Source organism: Schistocerca cancellata, chromosome 1, assembly GCF_023864275.1.
Source record: "Schistocerca cancellata isolate TAMUIC-IGC-003103 chromosome 1, iqSchCanc2.1, whole genome shotgun sequence".
Taxonomy (NCBI): domain Eukaryota; kingdom Metazoa; phylum Arthropoda; class Insecta; order Orthoptera; family Acrididae; genus Schistocerca; species Schistocerca cancellata.
Window position 1 is genome coordinate 1,012,395,328 of NC_064626.1, and position 19,277 is coordinate 1,012,414,604.

Sequence of the window (19,277 nt, forward strand, 5' to 3'; positions counted from 1 at the left end):
TGGTAAAGGTAAGTGTCAGAGGTTGCACAAACATGGTAATCTGGTAAAGTTAAGCACCAAAGATGGGTCAAACTTTGTACTTGTGTGCTTTTATAGACCAGATGCCTCGGGAGATGTAGTGGCAGATCCCTTCAGAGAAGACTTGGAGAATGTCATGAGTAAGTTTCCTGAACATATCATTGTATAAGGGGAGATTTCAGTTTGCTAGCTATTGAATGGAAGAAAAATATTTTTTTACTAACGAAAGATAGGAGACAAATTGCAAAGTACCTAGGTAATCGACATCGAATATTCAGCTCTAAGGATGAAGATGTGGAGCAAAACTGGACAAAATTTGGAAGCATTGAGTAATGGGCCTATGAGGGGCAGAGCCCAGTTTTCACTCCGTCTACATTTGTCTCATGTGGGCCCATGATGACTTATGATCGCCAGGCGATGTGGCCGAGCGGTTCTAGGCGCTTCAGTCTGGAACCGCGCGACCGCTACGGTCGCAGGTTCGAATCCTGCCTCGGGCATGGATGTGTGTGATGTCCTTAGGTTAGTAGGTTTAAGTAGTTCTAAGTTCTAGGGGACTAATGACCTCAGATGTTAAGTCCCATAGTGCTCAGAGCCATTTGAACTTATGATCTGCTCCCCTCCACCATCACCTTAGGCCAATTATAAATGGTTGACTGTTATCCTATTTATTGGTTGCCAGATAAGGGTGTTTATTTAAGATCAATATCACTATAATTTATTACCTAATTTTATTATTCTTATTTATTACCCAATAAGGATAAGTTTATTACTCTGAACTCCTTATCACTACAATTTGTTTGTTATCATGGGATCCTTATCACTATAACTTACACTGTGGTGACAAAATAGTCAAACGATGTGCACATACACAGATGGCAATGGTATCATGTACACATAGTACAAAAAGGGCAGTGCATCAGTGGAGCTGTCACTTATACTCAGGTGATTCATGTGAAATGACTTCCGATGTGATTATGGCTGTATGACCAAAATTAGCAGACTTTGAATGCAGAATGGTAGATCGATATTCCACTTCAGAAATGGTTTGGAATTCAGTATTCTGAGATCCACAGTGTCAAGATTGTGCAGAGAATACAAAATTTCAGGCATTACCTCTCACCACAGACAAAGCATTGGCCAACGGCCTTCACTTAACAACAGAGAGCAGCGGTGTTTGTGTAGTGTTGGCAATGCTAACAGACCATCAAAGCTGCGTTAAATAACCGTAGAAATCAATGTGGGTCGTACGACGAGCATATCCTTTAGGACAGTGCGATGGAATTTGTAGTTAATTGGCTATGACGGCAGACCGACGTGAGTACAGCATGACATCGTCTGCAGCGCCTCTCCTGGCCTCGTGACCATAACGTTTGGACCCTAGACGACTCAAAAGTCGTGGTCTAGTCAGATGAGTCCAGATTTCAGTTGGCAAGAGGTGGTAGGGTTCAAGTGTGGCGTAGACCCCATGAAACCATGGACCCAGGTTGTCAACATGGCATTGTGCAAGCTGAGCAATAAAAGAGAATGATTTGGCCACCCACACTGCCCGAAATATAACCCACTGAATATTCATGGGACTTAATCGAGAGGTCAGTTCGTGCACAAAATCCTGCACAAGCAACACTTTCACAATTATGGATGACTAGAGAGGCAGCATTGCTAAATATTTATGCAGGAAACTTTCAACGACTTGTTGAGTCCATGCCATGTCGAGCTGCTTCACTATACCAGCAAAAGGTGATGTTAGGAGGCTCATCATGACTTTTGTTACCTCAGCGTATGTGCTCGTTCCATTTATTGCCGCTTTGACTAGATATTTAATCGACATAACTGTCTTAGGCAGTATTCTGCTAATACTGTACTCATCTGCATTACCTTACATTAAAACCTTTAGGCCAAGCTACTAGTCACTACACCAAATTGAAATTATCTGCAAGTCATCTTGTATTCTTCTACAGTCGCTCCACGACGAGACTTTCTCATACACTAGTATGTAATCAGGAAACAGATGCAAATTAATGCTCGTCCTGTCCCAACAGATCATTTACATGTACAAAGAACAAGAGCGATCTTATCTAGGCACGCTTTCTTGGGGCACTCTTGAAGATACCATTATCTCTGACGATTATTAGCCGTCCAAGACAACATACTGGGTTCTGTTACTTCAAAAAGTCTTCCAACTACTCGCATATCCGAGAACCTATTCTGCGTGTTTGGACCTTACTTCACGGTCTGCAGTGTGGCACTGTATCAAACGCTGTTAGCAAATTTAGGAATAAGGAGTCTGCTTGTTGCTCTTCATGATATTGTGCAATAACAGTGTATGCTGAGTTTTGCATGAGCGATACTTGTTAAATCCGTGCTGATAACTGGACAGAGGCTTTTCTTTCTCAAGGATGTTTGTTGTACTCAAACACAGAATATGTGAGCGCGTCCATAGCTGAATGGCAGTCTGGATTTAGCAGCCAAACAGAGAAGGCGTGCTGTGTTTTTCTGCCTGCAGAGCGAGCTCGCTTCCCTTGTCTACTTCCTCTGATTTTTTTAAACAGGTGAGGGCCCTGGCTGCTGACATTGTTGGCATCCATTTGTCAATTGTCAGTAATATAGTCTACAAGGAAACTTATTAACAGTGCTACAAGCAACAACGTTCTCCCAGAGATGCAGCAAGGATTCTGTTTCTGCCACATAGACGTAAATGTTGGCAATGTCGAGACCGATCGTGCAAGACTGGGATGAGGAGCATATGCATATTTGAACTCCTCTTCGAACTCCCAGCGGCAGATGTCGTGGCGCCACCCTATCCATATGGAATGGTACACGAACATGCGGCAGAAAAATAGACCCAATTTAAGATGTATGCAATCCTCAATGTACACTGAACTTTGACGTCATATACCATAATACCTCCAGATAGGAGACTGCTGGGCCATAGTTGCTAATGACAGCCAACATAAAACATGTTCCGCATGTGGTAAGGAAGGTCACCTACGTGCTTCCAACTTTGAATCACACAACTTCCGCTGCAGGATGTGGTACATCCACTGACGCAAACGATCCTCCCAGTGAGTTACATGGTGGTGGTCACGACGTCTCCATCTGTCCAGACACAACAGACTGATATTGCTGTACCAGTACAGCCCTCTTTAGACCAAGGCCTGGCTGACCAATCAGCCTGTCCATTGGCAGTACTCCGTACAATGCCATTGATACTCCTCAACACTGCAGACACCACCAACAGCAGGATGGCAATCGATTTATTTATTGCACCAACTGGAATCTTTGTGCTAGCAAAGCCTGAGTCAGTGTCATCACCCAACACAGAAAGCCATGCACGAAAACAGCATTCACTGAAACGCCGAAAGTGACGCCGCAGAACCCTGTTGAAACACGGCAGCTCCCACTCGCCAGAGGAAGAAGAAGAACTGATCTCCCAGGACATCAACCACGAGGCTGACACCACTGCAACGACTCCACCCCTGCGGAGAGGACGGCAGGGCGGGTGGCGAGTGGGGAGACGTCCGCCTGCCACTCCTCTTAGGTAGAAAGGTTCCAGAGCAGGTTGTGAAGCCACTTAGTCCCTTCCTATCAACCATTACAACCACATGAAACATGAACAGACTTCCACACCTCATTTGTGGGTCGAGGAAGTTGAGACCAGACAGGATCCCGACTCATGGCCAACTGAGGTGCTGGCAGACCATTGCCTCTGAACAACCCTGGGAGGGTCCTGGTCAGCAGGGTGTGATGTCACCATCACTTGCATTGTCCACTTCTCTCCTTCATCAACATGGATAATCGTGCCCAACCTCTACATTGCCAGGCTTATCGCTTGGCCATGATTTATATCAACATGGTTAGCTTCCCTGCCAACATCCAACTCGTGAGAGAAATAATACAAGCCACAGGAGTGGACTTCGAATTCCTGCAAGAAGTGCAAACGAACTTACCCTTGGACTTTGGCTGGCTCTGAGCACTATGGGACTAAACATCTGAGAAAGATTCTTTTAGATGAAGTAGTACTAGTAGTACACACTTTTTATATTTGTTTATCCTTTCAATGACTTTTTTTTCAACAGTATATTTTATAGTTTTTTATTTTTGCACATTTGCTAATCATATTTATAGAATTTTTAAAAAATTATAGCACCTTGGATCCTATCGCCTTGGGAAAACTTTTGGGAATAATTAAGGACAACGTCTGCAGAGAGATAGTCCATTTTTTATGGTAGGAAAAAAGAGTTAGTGTCGGTGTCTTCAGTGCGGATGGACATAGATTCAATACTTGGTACCTCCTCAGATTTTTTTTGATCGTCAGAGATCTGGACAGAATCCACTCAGCCCTTGTGAAGCCAAATGAGAAGCTGCTTAATAAAGACGCAGTAGCATCCTCAGAATTCATCCAGTGGCAATGATGGCTGCAGTGACTCGTGGCATGCTGATCACACGCCCCACAATCGTAGATCGCTCTCGTAATGTCTAGTAGACACAAGTTGGCCAGTAGGGACAGACCTAAACTGTGGGTGGTGTTCACTTTTACATAGAATATTCTCTGGAATTCTGCAATACTTTTGCTAATCTGCTCTCTTACCTTAGTGATGTACAGCAATCACATGCGCTTTTTTGTTCAGTTTCTTGTCACTTTCCACTGGGCAAGAGATTCGCAATAAATGCCAACTGCTGTAAGAAAGACACCAATGCCGAACCCGCTGACTGTTTGTTCTGAACTCATTCAATTCCTTTTCAACGCCATGGATGTCTTTTTCTGTGTTCTATATACATATTGTGCCTTTTGTAAATATTCAGTTTTCACTGCGCACAGTGTCGCAGTCCAACCGTCATGGTCGATTGTTCTTCACCGTTTCCCCACTTCTTAAAACCGTATATAGTGTACCGGGACACTGTTGTCGATGCTCGATAATCCCGATCATTGGCTAGAAGATCAATCATGTGCAGACGTCAGAACTTAACTGCTGGTCGATCATTGGGAAGGGTATCGATGACGGTTTCTTGTACTTAGGATGTGGTGTTCTGTTGCCTTTGCCGTCTGCTTTCAAGGTAAGAAGCTTTCGCAAGAATTGTAACGATTATTCACGACCTCTTATGGTGGAGGGGGCTCGACGGTCACGTCGAAGGAGTCTCTGTAACACTCGTAATTCAACTAAATAACTGCGTAAAAAATCATGCAGAAATTGTATGAACATTTTCGATTTCTTCAAGGAAGAACAGAAGAACAAAAGACAAGGATGATTGGTTCAAGGACCTCTGAAGATACGTTTTACGTACCACCGAATCTAGGAGTTGAATCTGTTTCACTGAGTGAGATGACACAGTGGTTAGCACATTAAACTCACTTTCGGGAAGACGACGGCCTAAATCGTCATCTGTCTGTCCAACATTAGGTTTTCGTAGCTAAAATCACTCAAGGCAAAAGTCCGGATGGTCCTGTGAAAAAAGACACAGCTTGTTGTCAAGAGCTTTTGAGGTTAACTCTCTAGAGCCACTCGCAAACACCGGTGCTCCTGAGAGTCTGATGAGGCGAGATTTACTATCGAGAGTGGCTGGCGGGGAGGTACAGAAAATGCTCACACGCTATGAACGCTAGGGAGCTTCCAGTGGCGGCTCGTGAGTATACATTCTGGGTGTTCACCAATTTTTGCATTCAGATAATTTTGAGAGTGTCTGCTGTGTAACAGTTACGCTTATCAAAAAGTTTATACAACTACAGTCACTACCAGTGATGCTGTTGTTTTTATGGTCTTCAGTCCTGAGACTGGTTTGATGCAGCTCTCCATGCTACTCTATCCTGTGCAAGCTTCTTCATCTCCCATTACATCTACATCTACATCTATACTCCGCGAGCCACCTTACGGTGTGTGGCGGAGGGTACTTATTGTACCACTATCTGATCCCCCCTTCCCTGTTCCATTCACGAATTGTGCGTGGGAAGAACGACTGCTTGTAAGTCTCCGTATTTGCTCTAATTTCTCGGATCTTTTCGTTGTGATCATTACGCGAGATATATGTGGGCGGTAGTAATATGTTGCCCATCTCTTCCCGGAATGTGCTCTCTCGTAATTTCGATAATAAACCTCTCCGTATTGCGTAACGCCTTTCTTGAAGTGTCCGCCACTGGAGCTTGTTCAGCATCTCCGTAACGCTCTCGCGCTGACTAAATGTCCCCATGACGAATCGCGCTGCTTTTCGCTGGATCATGTCTATCTCTTCTATTAATCCAACCTGGTAAGGGTCCCATACTGATGAGCAATACTCAAGAATCGGACGAACAAGCGTTTTGTAAGCTACTTCTTTCGTCGATGAGTCACATTTTCTTAGAATTCTTCCTATGAATCTCAACCTGGCGCCTGCTTTTCCCACTATTTGTTTTATGTGATCATTCCACTTCAGATCGCTCCGGATAGTAACTCCTAAGTATTTTACGGTCGTTACCGCTTCCAATGATTTACCACCTATGGCATAATCGTACTGGAATGGATTTCTGCCCCTATGTATGCGCATTATATTACATTTATCTACGTTTAGGGAAAGCTGCCAGCTGTCGCACCATGCATTAATCCTCTGCAGGTCTTCCTGGAGTACGTACGAGTCTTCTGATGTTGCTACTTTCTTGTAGACAACCGTGTCATCTGCAATTAGCCTCACGGAGCTACCGATGTTGTCAACTAAGTCATTTATGTATATTGTAAACAATAAAGGTCCTATCACGCTTCCTTGCGGTACTCCCGAAATTACCTCTACATCTGCAGATTTTGAACCGTTAAGAATGACATGTTGTGTTCTTTCTTCTAGGAAATCCTGAATCCAATCACAAACCTGGTCCGATATTCCGTAAGCTCGTATTTTTTTCACTAAACGTAAGTGCGGAACCGTATCAAATGCCTTCCTGAAGTCCAGGAATACGGCATCAATCTGCTCGCCAGTGTCTACGGCACTGTGAATTTCTTGGGCAAATAGGGCGAGCTGAGTTTCACATGATCTCTGTTTGCGGAATCCATGTTGGTTATGATGAAGGAGATTTGTATTATCTAAGAACGTCATAATACGAGAACACAAAACATGTTCCATTATTCTACAACAGATTGACGTAAGCGAAATAGGCCTATAATTATTCGCATCTGATTTATGACCCTTCTTGAAAATGGGAACGACCTGCGCTTTCTTCCAGTCGCTAGGTACTTTACGTTCTTCCAGCGATCTACGATAAATTGCTGATAGAAAGGGGGCAAGTTCTTTAGCATAATCACTGTAGAATCTTAAGGGTATCTCGTCTGGTCCGGATGCTTTTCCGCTACTAAGTGATAGCAGTTGTTTTTCAATTCCGATATCGTTTATTTCAATATTTTCCATTTTGGCGTCCGTGCGACCTACTGCAACCTACATCCTTCTGAATCTGCTTAGTGTATTCATCTCTTGGCCTCCCTCTACGATTTTTAGCCCCCACGCTGCCCTCCAATACTAAACTGGTGACCCCTTGATGCCTCAGAACATGTCCTACCAACCGATCCCTTCTTCTATTCAAGTTGTGCCACAAACGTCTCTTCTCCCCAGTCCTATTCAATACTTTCTCATTACTTATGTGATCTACCCATCTAATCTTCGGCATTCTTCTGTAGCACCACATTTCGAAAGCTTCTATTCTCTTCTTGTCCAAAGTATTTATCGTCCATGTTTCACTTCAATACATGGCTACACTCCATACAAATACTTTCAGAAACGACTTCCTGACACTTAAATCTATACTCGATGTTAACAAATTTCTCTTCTTCAGAAATGCTTTCCTTGCCATTGCCAGTCTACATTTTATATCCTCTCTACTTCGACCATCATCAGTTATTTTGCTCCCCAAATAGCAAAACTCCTTTACTACTTTAAGTGTCTCATTTCCTAATCTAATTCCCTCAGCATCACCCAACTTAATTCGACTACATTCCATTATCCTCGTTTTGCTTTTGTTGATGTTCATCTTATATCCTCCTTTCAAGACACTATCCATTCCATTCAACTGCTCTTCCAAGTCCTTTGGTGTCTCTGACAGAATTACAATGTTATCGGCAAGCCTCAAAGTTTTTATTTCTTCTCCATGGATTTTAATACCTACTCTGAATTTTTCTTTCGTTTCCTTTACTGCTTGCTCAATCAATAATAGTGATAAGATGCATAACTTATCTGACAAAAGAAAGAATTATTTTTGTGGAATTTTGTTGTTTTGTACGTAATGAAGTACAGTTTATAGCAGTAACGAAATGATGTGTAAGCTTTCGCAACGCTCCATTTCGCATTTTTGTGTAATTGGGAGTTTTTGTGAAGTTCATTTTTTTTTTGGACAAATGTACAAGATTGCTAACAGATGTATTAGTTCACACTCTTACTTCTGGACTGAAAATCAGCTTTTCTTACGCTGCAACCACACAACAACTTGTGCTAACGGTACACTTCCTTGTAAAATGTTCGTTTCTAGGCACACATATTTGATTTAGTCAGTGTCTCAATCAGAGGATCTGTTCTCCGAGGCCCTAGTACTTTTACAACTAACTTCTCCTGTTAATTAACGTTTCTGTTGCCAGAGTGAGATGGTCACTCTACAGCGGAGTGTGCGCTGATGTGAAACATCCTAGCAGATTAAAGCTGTGTGCCGGACCGAGACTTGAACTTGGAACCTTCGCCTTTCGCGGGCAAGCGCTCTACTGACTGAGCTACTCAGGCATGACTCACGACCTGTCCTTTAGTTTTCTGTTAGCATTTAAAATACATTCAACATAGTTCAAGTTTACACTGCACGTGAAAGCCGATTTCCACACAATAAACAACCAACTCAAAACACAAACTTCCGTTTGTAGAAATGATTAAACTCAGGCAGTAACGTCTGCCGACATGGTCACTTGACTAGTATACTAATAAGACACAGATCCATAAGGGCCCACATTTAAGTGAATATCAGAGAGACCAGTGAAAACAGCTTTTCGTGAATGTTCATATAAACGATGTGGGCCTACAGTAGAGATAAACCTAACTCACCATAAGATCAACAGATTTCAGAAGCATGAATAAATGCTACAATCTCACAATCGATGGTGATGTTCTTTGGGGCCTTATGATTCTCAGCGCCTCAAATGGATTACTGTTCTGTAATATTCATAACTTTATATACTGTAACTCATCCAGAAACACACAAAACAGGTTTACTGTCAGTACAACTTCAACATATACTGACGTCCGATCTAATTTTACTATATAGTGAGTGAATTAGCATATCTGAGGAGTGGGCTGTTATCTAGCAACCGGCAGAAGTGGCCGTGCGGTTCTAGGCGCTGCAGTCTGGAACCGTGAGACCGCTATGGTCGCAGGTTCGAATCCTGCCTCGGGCATGGATGTGTGTGATGTCCTTAGGTTAGTTAGGTTTAACTAGTTCTACGTTCTAGGTGACTAATGACCTCAGAAGTTGAGTCCCATAGTGCTCAGAGCCATTTGAACAATTTTTTTGTTATTTAGCAGGATGCCGAGCGAATGGGGATAAAAGTTTGCTTCAGTGTGCTAGCACCTGGTGACAGTGACGTAAACTTACAGTTGAGAGGCAGTGGCCTGCTGTGCGCATCAACTGTGCACGTTGTTTATCAAATACATATGTTACAGGAGAAAGAAATCTGGCGTTCTACGGATCGGAGTATTGTATGGAATGTCAGATCCCTTAACCGGGCAGGCAGGTTAGAAAATTTAAAAAGGGAAATGGATAGGTTAAATTAAGATATAGCGGGACTTAGTGAAGTTCGGTGGCAGGAGGAACAAGACTTCTGGTCAGGTGAATACCGGCTTATAAATACAAAATCAAATAGGGGTAATGCAGGAGTATGTTTAATAATGAATAGGAAAATAGGAATGCGGGTAAGCTACTACAAACAGCATAGTGAACGCATTATTGTGGCCAAGACAGACACGAAGCCCACGCCTACCACAGTAGTACAAGTTTATATGCCAACTAGCTCTGCAGATGACGAAGAGATTGATGAAATGTATGATGAGATAAAAGAAATTATTCAGATAGTGAAGGGATACGAAAATTTAATAGTCATGGGTGAATGGAATTCTATAGTAGGAAAAGAGAGAGAAGGAAACGTAGTAGGTGAATATGGATTGGGGGGAAGAAATGAAAGAGGAAGCCGCCTGGTAGAATTTTGCACAGAGCATAACTTAATCATAGCTAACACTTGGTTCAAAAATCATGAAAGAAGGCTGTATACATGGAAGAGGCCTGGAGATCCTGGAAGGTTTCAGGAAGTGTATATAATGGTAAGACAGAGATTTCGGAATCAGGTTTTAAATTGTAAGACATTTCTAGGGGCAGATGTGGACTCTGACCACAATCTATTGGTTATGAACTGTAGATACTAAAGAGGTTGTAGAGAGCTTCAGGGAGAGCGTTAGGGAACGATTGACAAGAAAGGGGGAAAGAAATAAAGTAGAAGAAGAATGGGTAGCTTTGAGAGACGAAATAGTGAAGGTAGCAGAGGATCGAGTAGGTAAAAAGACGAGGGCTAATAGAAATCTTTGGGTAACAGAAGAAATATTGAATTTAATTGATGAAAGGAGAAAAATATAAAAATGCAGTAAATGAAGCAGGCAAAAAGGAATACAAACGTCTCAAAAATGAGGTCGACAGGAAGTGCAAAATGGGTAAGCAGGGATGGCAAGAGGACAAATGTAAGGATGTAGAGGCACATATCACTAGGGATAAGGTAGATACTGCCTACAGGGAAATTAAAGAGACCTTTGGTGAAAAGAGAATCACTTGCATGAATATCAAGAGCTCAGATGGAAACCCGGTTCTAAGCAAAGAAGGGAAAGCAGAAGGGTGGAAGGAGTATATAGAGGGTCTATACAAGGGCGATTTTCTTGAGGACAATTTTATAGAAATGGAAGAGAATCTAGATGAAGATGAAATAGGAGATATGATACTGCATGAAGAGTGTAACAGAGCACTGAAAGACCTAAGTCGAAACAAGGCCCCAGGAGTAGACAACATTACATTAGAACTACTGACAGCCTTGGGAGAGCCAGGCCTAAGAAAAATATACCATCTGGTGAGCAAGATGTATGAGACAGGTGAAATACCCTCAGACTTCAGGAGAATATAATAATTCCAATATCAAAGAAAGCAGGTGTTGACAGATGTGAAAATTACCGAACTATCAGTTTAATAAGTCACGGCTGCAAAACACTAACATGAATTCTTTACAGATGAATGGAAAGACTGGTAGAAGCCGACCTCGGGGATGATCAGTTTGAATTCTGTAGAAATGTTGGAACACATGAGGCAATACTGACCCTGCGACTTCACTTAGAAAATAGATTAAGGAAGGGCAAACCTACGTTTCTAGCATTTGTAGACATAGAGAAAGCTTTTGGCAATGTTGACTGGAATACTCTCTTTCAAATTCTAAAGGTGTCAGGAGTAAAATACAGGGAGCGAAAGGCTATTTACAATTTGTACAGAAACCAGATGGCAGTTATAAGAGTCGAGGGGCATGAAAGGGAAGCAGTGGTTGGGAAGGGAGTGAGACAGGATTGTAGCTTATCCCTGATGTTATTCAATTTGTACATTGAGCAAGCAGTAAAGGAAACAAAAGAAAAGTCCGGGGTTGGAATTAAAATTTATGGAGAAAAATAAAAACTTTAAGGTTCGCCGATGACATTGTAATTCTGTCAGAGACAGCAAAGGACCTGGAAGATCAGCTGAACGTAATGGACAGTGTCTTGAGAGGAGGATATAAGATGAACATCAACAAAAGCAAAACGAGGGTAATGGAATGTAGTCGAATTAAGTCGGGTGATACTGAGGGGACTAGATTAGGAAATGAGACACTTAAAGTAGTAAAGGAGTTTTGCTATTTGGGGAGCAAAATAACTGATGATAGTCGAAGTAGAGAGGATATGAAATGTAGATTGGCAATGGCAAGGAAAGCGTTTCTGAAGAAGAGAAATTTGTTTAAATTGGGTATAGATTTAAGTAACAGGAAGTCATTTCTGACAGTATTTGTATGGAGTGTAGCCATGTATGGAAGTGAAACATGGACGATAAATAGTTTGGACAAGAAGAGAATAGAAGCTTTCGTAACGTGGTACTACAGAAGAATGCTGAAGATTAGATGTGTAGATCATATAACTAATGAGGAGGTATTGCATAGAATTGGGGAGGAGTTTGTGGCACAACTTGACAAGAAGAAGGTACCGGTTGGTAGGACATGTTCTGAGGCATCAGGGGATCACAAATTTAGCATTGGAGGGCAGTGTGGAGGGTAAAAATTGTAGAGGGAATGAATACACTAAGCAGATTCAGAAGGATGTAGGTTGCAGTAAGTACTGGAAGATGAAGAAGCTTGCACAGAATAGAGTAGCATGTAGAGCTGTATCAAACCAGTCTCAGGACTGAAGACCACAACAACAACAATAACAACATGTATTTGGCCCATAAGGCAATTACGTCACGCGAGTTGTGCACACGCAAAGCCCCTTAAAACGTGCACAACTGAAGGTGTGCTTGCGACGCTGATGCCAAGCTTCCCGAGTCTGGAGGAGCAGTAGCGCTTAAGTGCTGCATCTTTCAGATTTCAGCACGTATGTTACGTTTAACACCATTCAAAGAAATATAACCAGTAAATCTGCGAGATTTCGAAATTTAGGGTGTTCGTGTGCTCTTACACAGCAGCCGCCACTGGTAGCTCCCACTATCGCCAGTGGAGAGTTATCTATGTGCGTTCGTCGCACAAACAGCAACTTGCTGTCACTGTAGAAATTGACACCATTTACGGGACAAGAAAAGAGACGAGCGAAGAATGAAGACAGAAACCAGACTCCTATGCTCTGGAACTCGTACCCATTGTAGGTCATGCTGTTGCCAATAAATATGTTTCATAGTTTTGTACTGGCGTAAGATAAGACAGTGTACTAGAGTGACTGATTTGTGATTATGAGGTCACTGAGATATTGTATCTGGGTTGTGGCGTACAGAAGATCACCCAGAAAATTCCATATTTCCACTAGAACAACGGAAAAAATAAAACTGCAGATTCGCAGAAAGATTTGACGGACCAGTTTAAGGATGATTACTGAAGGTGAACTGACATGACAGTATAGGCATATCGTGAGCTGAACATGAAAGCACAAGGTATAATAGTAAACTAGCTAAATTACTTTGTGTTGTGCATGCAAATAGTCCGGAAATAATGAGTTCAAGTACAGTGAAATACGGCCAGTTACTGTGGTAACTGTCTTCCGCTCCGCTTCCCCTTTTAAGACATAACATTTTTTTCATTTTTTGAGATACCTCATTATTTTGGTTTATATAAGTCAGTCAGCTGCATCGTTTGGTACATAGTCCAAATTTTCTAGGCTATGTTTCTAGAAATAATCAGGTTGGGAGCTGAGAGTATTATGTTAGTCCGTGGTATCTCTAAGAGGTTCCATAGAGTTCTACTTAGCGAGAGATACTGGAGCGCTGTTGTCACATATCAACTCGCGAGTCGGTTGTGCCGTGTCATCTCTGCGTGAGCGGTCAAACCGTGAGCTTTATCTCTCAACCTAATGCGAGCTGTGCATTAGAAGGCTCTGTGCATGTGTTTACTGTTCTGTAATGGTTATGCACTTGAAGGACCTCGCCATCGACAGGGCACTACACCCTACTTTTCTTTCCTTTTCCTACGAATGTATTTGCTGTGCTTTTTGCAAGAAACGTTTTCAGAGCACATGGGCATTATAAGTTAACTATTGCCCGTGGTTGAATTGTTAAGGAAAGAGATTCTGGTAGTGCGAACTACTGCGAGGGTACATTTTTTTAAAATTTATAAATCTTTAAAAAGGTTATTTTAATGCGTTTTTTTCGTCAGCAGTAACGGCGGAGTACCGTCACAAATCAAGCACTGACTTAACACAGCCACCCTAGATTAATACCGAAACATAGTAACTTGAAGTGGAAGTAATGTGTTTGCTTTCATGGATTCGGCTTCACTTGATACCGATGCTACCGTACTATTTGGATCTGGTATACATAAATAGTTTTGTTCGAGAATGGTTATGTTTTTTCCAGATATTAAAGTGACATTAAAAGAATTTCGTTTCAGCTTCGCTCACGTCACATTTTTCAAAGCATTACTTGGTTGAAAGTATTTTAGGGAAAAATTTGCAGACACGGCGTATTGAGAATTGCACTCGAAGTATTCGGTTTAGCGATACGTGTTGTTTTTATTCTATAGTAACACGAAGGAGCTACCAATTTTGAATTATAGGTTTATCAGAGTGTAAACAGTAGGCAGTCGTGCTGACTATGACGCTGTTACGTTGGCAACGGTAACAACGTCTCTGTTTATGTATGCATATTGTTATCTCAGTGACTGTTGTAACAAGGTACATGTTGTGATGACAGTTCAGTGACTGGCAACTATAGGCTAGTCGTGAGAGGCAGTCACAAATGACTATCATAACGTAGTCGTGAGCGATGGTTGCATTCAGTAAATTTCAAACAGTGCCTCACACTTGCTTGGAGTATGTACACCCGTGGACAAAATCTTGCAGCGACGCTGCAACTAGTTCGGGATGTACAACTTTCCAGGAGTCCTTCCGAATTTACGTAACTGTGTATATGGTAAGTTGGGAGGCGCAGAGTGACATTTGTGTCAGTATAACCTGAACCTTTGTACAAGTTATCAGACACATGCCAAGTTAATTTTCATTGTCATTTCTAAACTGCAACCTGTGAGCGCAAGTAATTAAGACGACAGTTAAGAAACAATGCATATTGCAGTACTGTTGTGCCCAAGTTTGGACAGGATGCTTATGTAAACATACCGCATAACAGCCCAGATTTCCCTTCACCGTTTAATAAAAGGAAACCTGTGACACTATTTAAGTATGTCGTAGAATTGAGTTGATACGCACAATGTACAGGAATCGAGAAGATGGAAGGAACTGCACCGTGACGAAGTACGGGAAGTAAATCAACATAAAATGGGTCATTGTGTTTAGTAGTGCTTATCTATTTACATGTGCCTACACAGACGTTGTTCTGAACGTTGGGGTTTATGGTTCTTCGATAAGAAAAGTTGCTCATAACTTCTTCGCTGCTGCTAACGGCAAGAAAGCATTCCGTTCCTTGTAATGGCACTGTTCAGCAAGCCAGTTGTTATTGAACAAACGTGTAGAGAGTATACCCATTGTTACACTAGTTCTTGCACCACAGCATCTGTTGATTTTGGCTTTATAATACTACAAGGGGCATTTCCACTTTATTCAAGTGTATATTTGGTGAGTACTAGTCTGCAAAATTAATCTGTAGATAAAAATGATTTTCGCGTAATGTGATTTGTTTTTCTCTTTCCATGTATTAAGCTCTCACAGAAGCTGTTCTTGTTATGCAGGAATTTTGATTTGTGCCAGTTCACGTAATATTAAATAGCATAAGTGATGCCTAATAGGGTTTTGTAAAGCTTAAAGCACAGCTGTTCAGCAGTATTTGTCTTTCCTTATGTAATAGCTTGATATATGTTTTCTATCTGTTTGGTTTCAATAAACTGGGCCAGAAATAACTATTTTGCAAAAAACAGTTGCTGTCATGTCAGTGGTGTCATCCTTCAAAATCCAAGATTCAGAAATGATGTGGTCTAACCCCCAAGCATTTTGTTTCTATGTTAACTGTTTGATGTGTATGCATTTCATACTGAATATGCTTTGTTTAAGTACATACGGTTGACTCACTTTTGGAATGCACTTCATTTCACATGGTTTACTGTTGTGTGTATGTACTAGTGGATGAAGCCAGCAGTTTCAATCAGATGTCAGTGCTGTTTAAATTCTCATGAAAGGATTAGAAGATGCGTATATTGCAGATATGAGTACAAATAACTAGGGATTATGAAGACTGTGGCTATAGGCCTACATGTTTTTTTAACTGATATACGTGGTAGGCCATGTTATCTGACAGCTATCCACGAAATGCTTGGTGTCATGTTGTTTATTGTAAAGTTCTTCCACCAAACTGTTTTAACAGTGTTTTAGGCCTACCAACAGTAGTGGACTCAGACCCAAAAATATCCTTTTAACTGGTTATACTGTACATTTGGAGAATGGATGCACAGCCAACACTGTGCGTAGATCAGTAGTGGACTCAGACCCAAAAATATCCTTTTAACTGGTTATACTGTACATTTGGAGAATGGATGCACAGCCAACACTGTGCGTAGATGAAATAGGCAAATTAAAAGCATATCCTGACACAAGTTATGATAGCCAGTGCAGTGGATTATCATCATGCTAAAAAATGAGGATGTAACATGCCAAATCAAATAATTTGACGAAACTGAAATTTAAATGCATTAGATTGATAATGCCATCGTGTTTTACAGAGAGTATACTAGTATTTGTTTATGGCATTACCATATTTTATATGTTAGCCAGAGTGGTGTTATTTGTTTGTGGGCACTAAATCCTTGGTACATTGTCGAGCAACAGTTATTTTTTGCTACAGTTCAAAGTAACCCTTGAAGACTAAAGGGAATTTGTTGTTGTTGTACTTCATTGTGTATCATCCATCACTGTTGATTAATGAAGCAGTGTTGTGTGTTAGTAAAGTTTTTCTTAAAGCTGAAAGACTGCTTTGGGAATGTTTAATAATGAAAAGTTCATGCAGACTGGTTCTTGCACTTGACTTATGTGGGCAGTACAAGATATTTCTTTCAAGGGTAGCAGTTATTAGTTGATGACCTGCAGGGTGGTTGTCCTTTCAAGTGCAGATTAATGCAAAATCATATGAATATTCTGGGAGGGAATGCTTAACATGTCGATTGATAGCGGAAGAATTACTTATCATCAAAACTGTTGGTCAATCCATTTTTAGATGTACTTGGAAAACAAAAAATGTGCATGAAATTAGTGTCACAGTTTCTCATTCTATATAACAGATGAATCGCAAATGATCACATTTTTCTGACACCTAGTGTGAGGTGATAAAATGCAGTATTTCAGTTACAATCCATCTACAAAGTAATAAATCCAGAATAGTTAATCCCAAAGAAAACTAAATAAAGAAAAGCAAGATCTGAACATACATAAATACATACATACATACCTTCATTAATACCTGTTTCGTAGATGATGAATAAGGCGTTTCGTAAAGATGTGGAATGTGTCACTTTAACATAAGTTTTCTTTACACAAAATGAGCAATTAATATATTATTTTTAATTTTTTTATGGTTACTACTTCATATCTTAAAATTTATCTATTGAGTAGGCGTTGTCATTCAGAAATTCTTTTAATTTGCTTTTAAATGTTGGTTAGCTATCTGTCACACTTTTAAAGCTGTTTGGCAAATGATCAAAGATTTTTGTGGCAGCATAATTCACCCCTTTCTCTGCCAGAGTGAGAGTTAATCCGGAATAGTGAAGATCGTCCTTTCTTCTAGTGTTGTATGTATGCACTTATTTTTGAATTGGGATGGGTTATTAGTAACAAATTCCATAAGTGAATATATGTATTGCAAAGGTATCGTGGATAGCCCAAGTTCCTTAAATAAATGTCTGCAAGGTGATCGTGGGTGGGCTCCAGCTATTATTCTCATTACATGCTTTTGTGCAATGAATACTTTCTCTCTTAATGACGAATTGCCCCAAAATATGATGCCATATGAACGAGTGAATGAAAATAGGCGTAGTAGGCTAATTTAGTGATATGTTTTACACCAAAATGTGCAATAACCCTAATAGCATAAGTAGCTGAACCTAACCGTTTCAGCAGATCATTGATGTTTCTGCCAATTCAATTACTCATCAATGCACACACCCAGAAATTTTGAATATTCTGCCTTAGCAACAGACTGCTGTTCATAGCCTATATTTATCAATGGTGTTATGCTATTTACTGTAGGGTCATTCCATCTCAAATCAACTAACAGTCTGAACCATGATGTCTCAGATTGGGATACCTCACTAGTGTGTATTGCGGTAGTAAAATATTATTTTATACAAGAACCCATTGAGATCCCATCTTGAAATTTTGCATGCATGTAGTCAGTCAGACTGGACAACACATATAATTTTTATAAAAAAAAGTCCGAGGGTACATATTTTGGAAATTTAAAAAAATGTTTTTTTGGAATAGTTTAAAATTTTCAGATTTAGGTAGCATAGTCATGTTACATATCAGATAGAGGAAAACAATAGTGCAAGTTTGAGCTCTCTAGGTTGTATAGTTTTTGAGCTACGGCATTTTAAAACAATCATCGATTGATCAAAAACTTTTATTTTTTATTTTTAAACCCTTGAAACTCAAAAACCAAAGGTCAGAAAAATCTGAAATTTCAAATTTAGGAATCTGAGAGGTCATGGTTCAAATCATGTAGAACAATTGGTTTGACATAGAATGACCCTGTACAGAATTGAATAAAATGTGTTTTGTCAAAATTTAGTGAGTCCATTTGCAGAGAACCACGTAATAATTTTCTGAAAGAAATTATTTAGAAATTCCTCAGCTGATTCTTGTCTGTTGGGTGTGATTACTGTACTTGTATCATCAGCAAAAAGAACTAGCTTTGTATCTTCATGAATATAGAGTGGCAAGTCACTAATGTATATTATATTAGGATAAAAATTTCAGTGTTCAGTGTGTGTGCTGAGAACTTATGATACAGAACCGATAATTTGTTTTCATGTTGATTTTCAACCATTTGTAGGAACCTGACTGTCAAATGATGTAAGAATGGGGTGCTTTTGAATTAGCATCTAATTTCCATCGATATGTTAAACATATATATAAACTAGCTGTGGTATTATCTGTTTAAAACAGATTTCGGTAAGCCCTGTGGAAATTTGGTGAATGTTGACATCCATAAGATAAAAGAAAGAGTGGGAAGAAATAGCATACTTTGTGTAGAAAGTAAATAATGTTTGCAAAAAACTTTATCTTCAGTACTTTTGTCATTGAGTTCCTCAGCATTTTATAAATGCATAATACCTTCATTCATCCACCAGTAAGAAAGAAAGGGTATTTGTCATATGCTTGACACACTATTATTTCATATAAGAGTGGCAAGGGAAAAATGTAGCGAAGTTGTATATGAAGTACTGGGCATAGTCAATATCAATTCAGGCAGGCTAGGAAAAAAATCTTACCTACATAGTCTTGGATGTTATTGAATTTTGCATATGTTAAAGTGAAGGACTAAGTAAGGAACACACATTTTTTTGTTTTCTCCAAACAAA

The 19,277-nt window shown here is 40.4% G+C and overlaps 1 protein-coding gene across 2 annotated transcripts in view; it reads left to right on the forward strand.

Moving 5' to 3' along the window:
• The first annotated feature begins 14,352 nt into the window (after positions 1-14,352).
• The window catches only part of LOC126089118 (transmembrane protein 135-like), a 110,393-nt gene continuing 105,468 nt past the window's right edge, over positions 14,353-19,277 (forward strand). Inside the window, exon 1 of one of the 2 annotated variants that reach the window (XM_049906886.1) lies at positions 14,353-14,668. In XM_049906886.1, the coding sequence (XP_049762843.1) occupies positions 14,522-14,668 (147 nt within the window). In that variant the 5' untranslated portion in view covers positions 14,353-14,521. Of the gene's footprint in view, positions 14,669-14,744; positions 15,328-19,277 lie in introns of those variants that run through there. The other variant, XM_049906887.1, reaches the window with a different exon arrangement.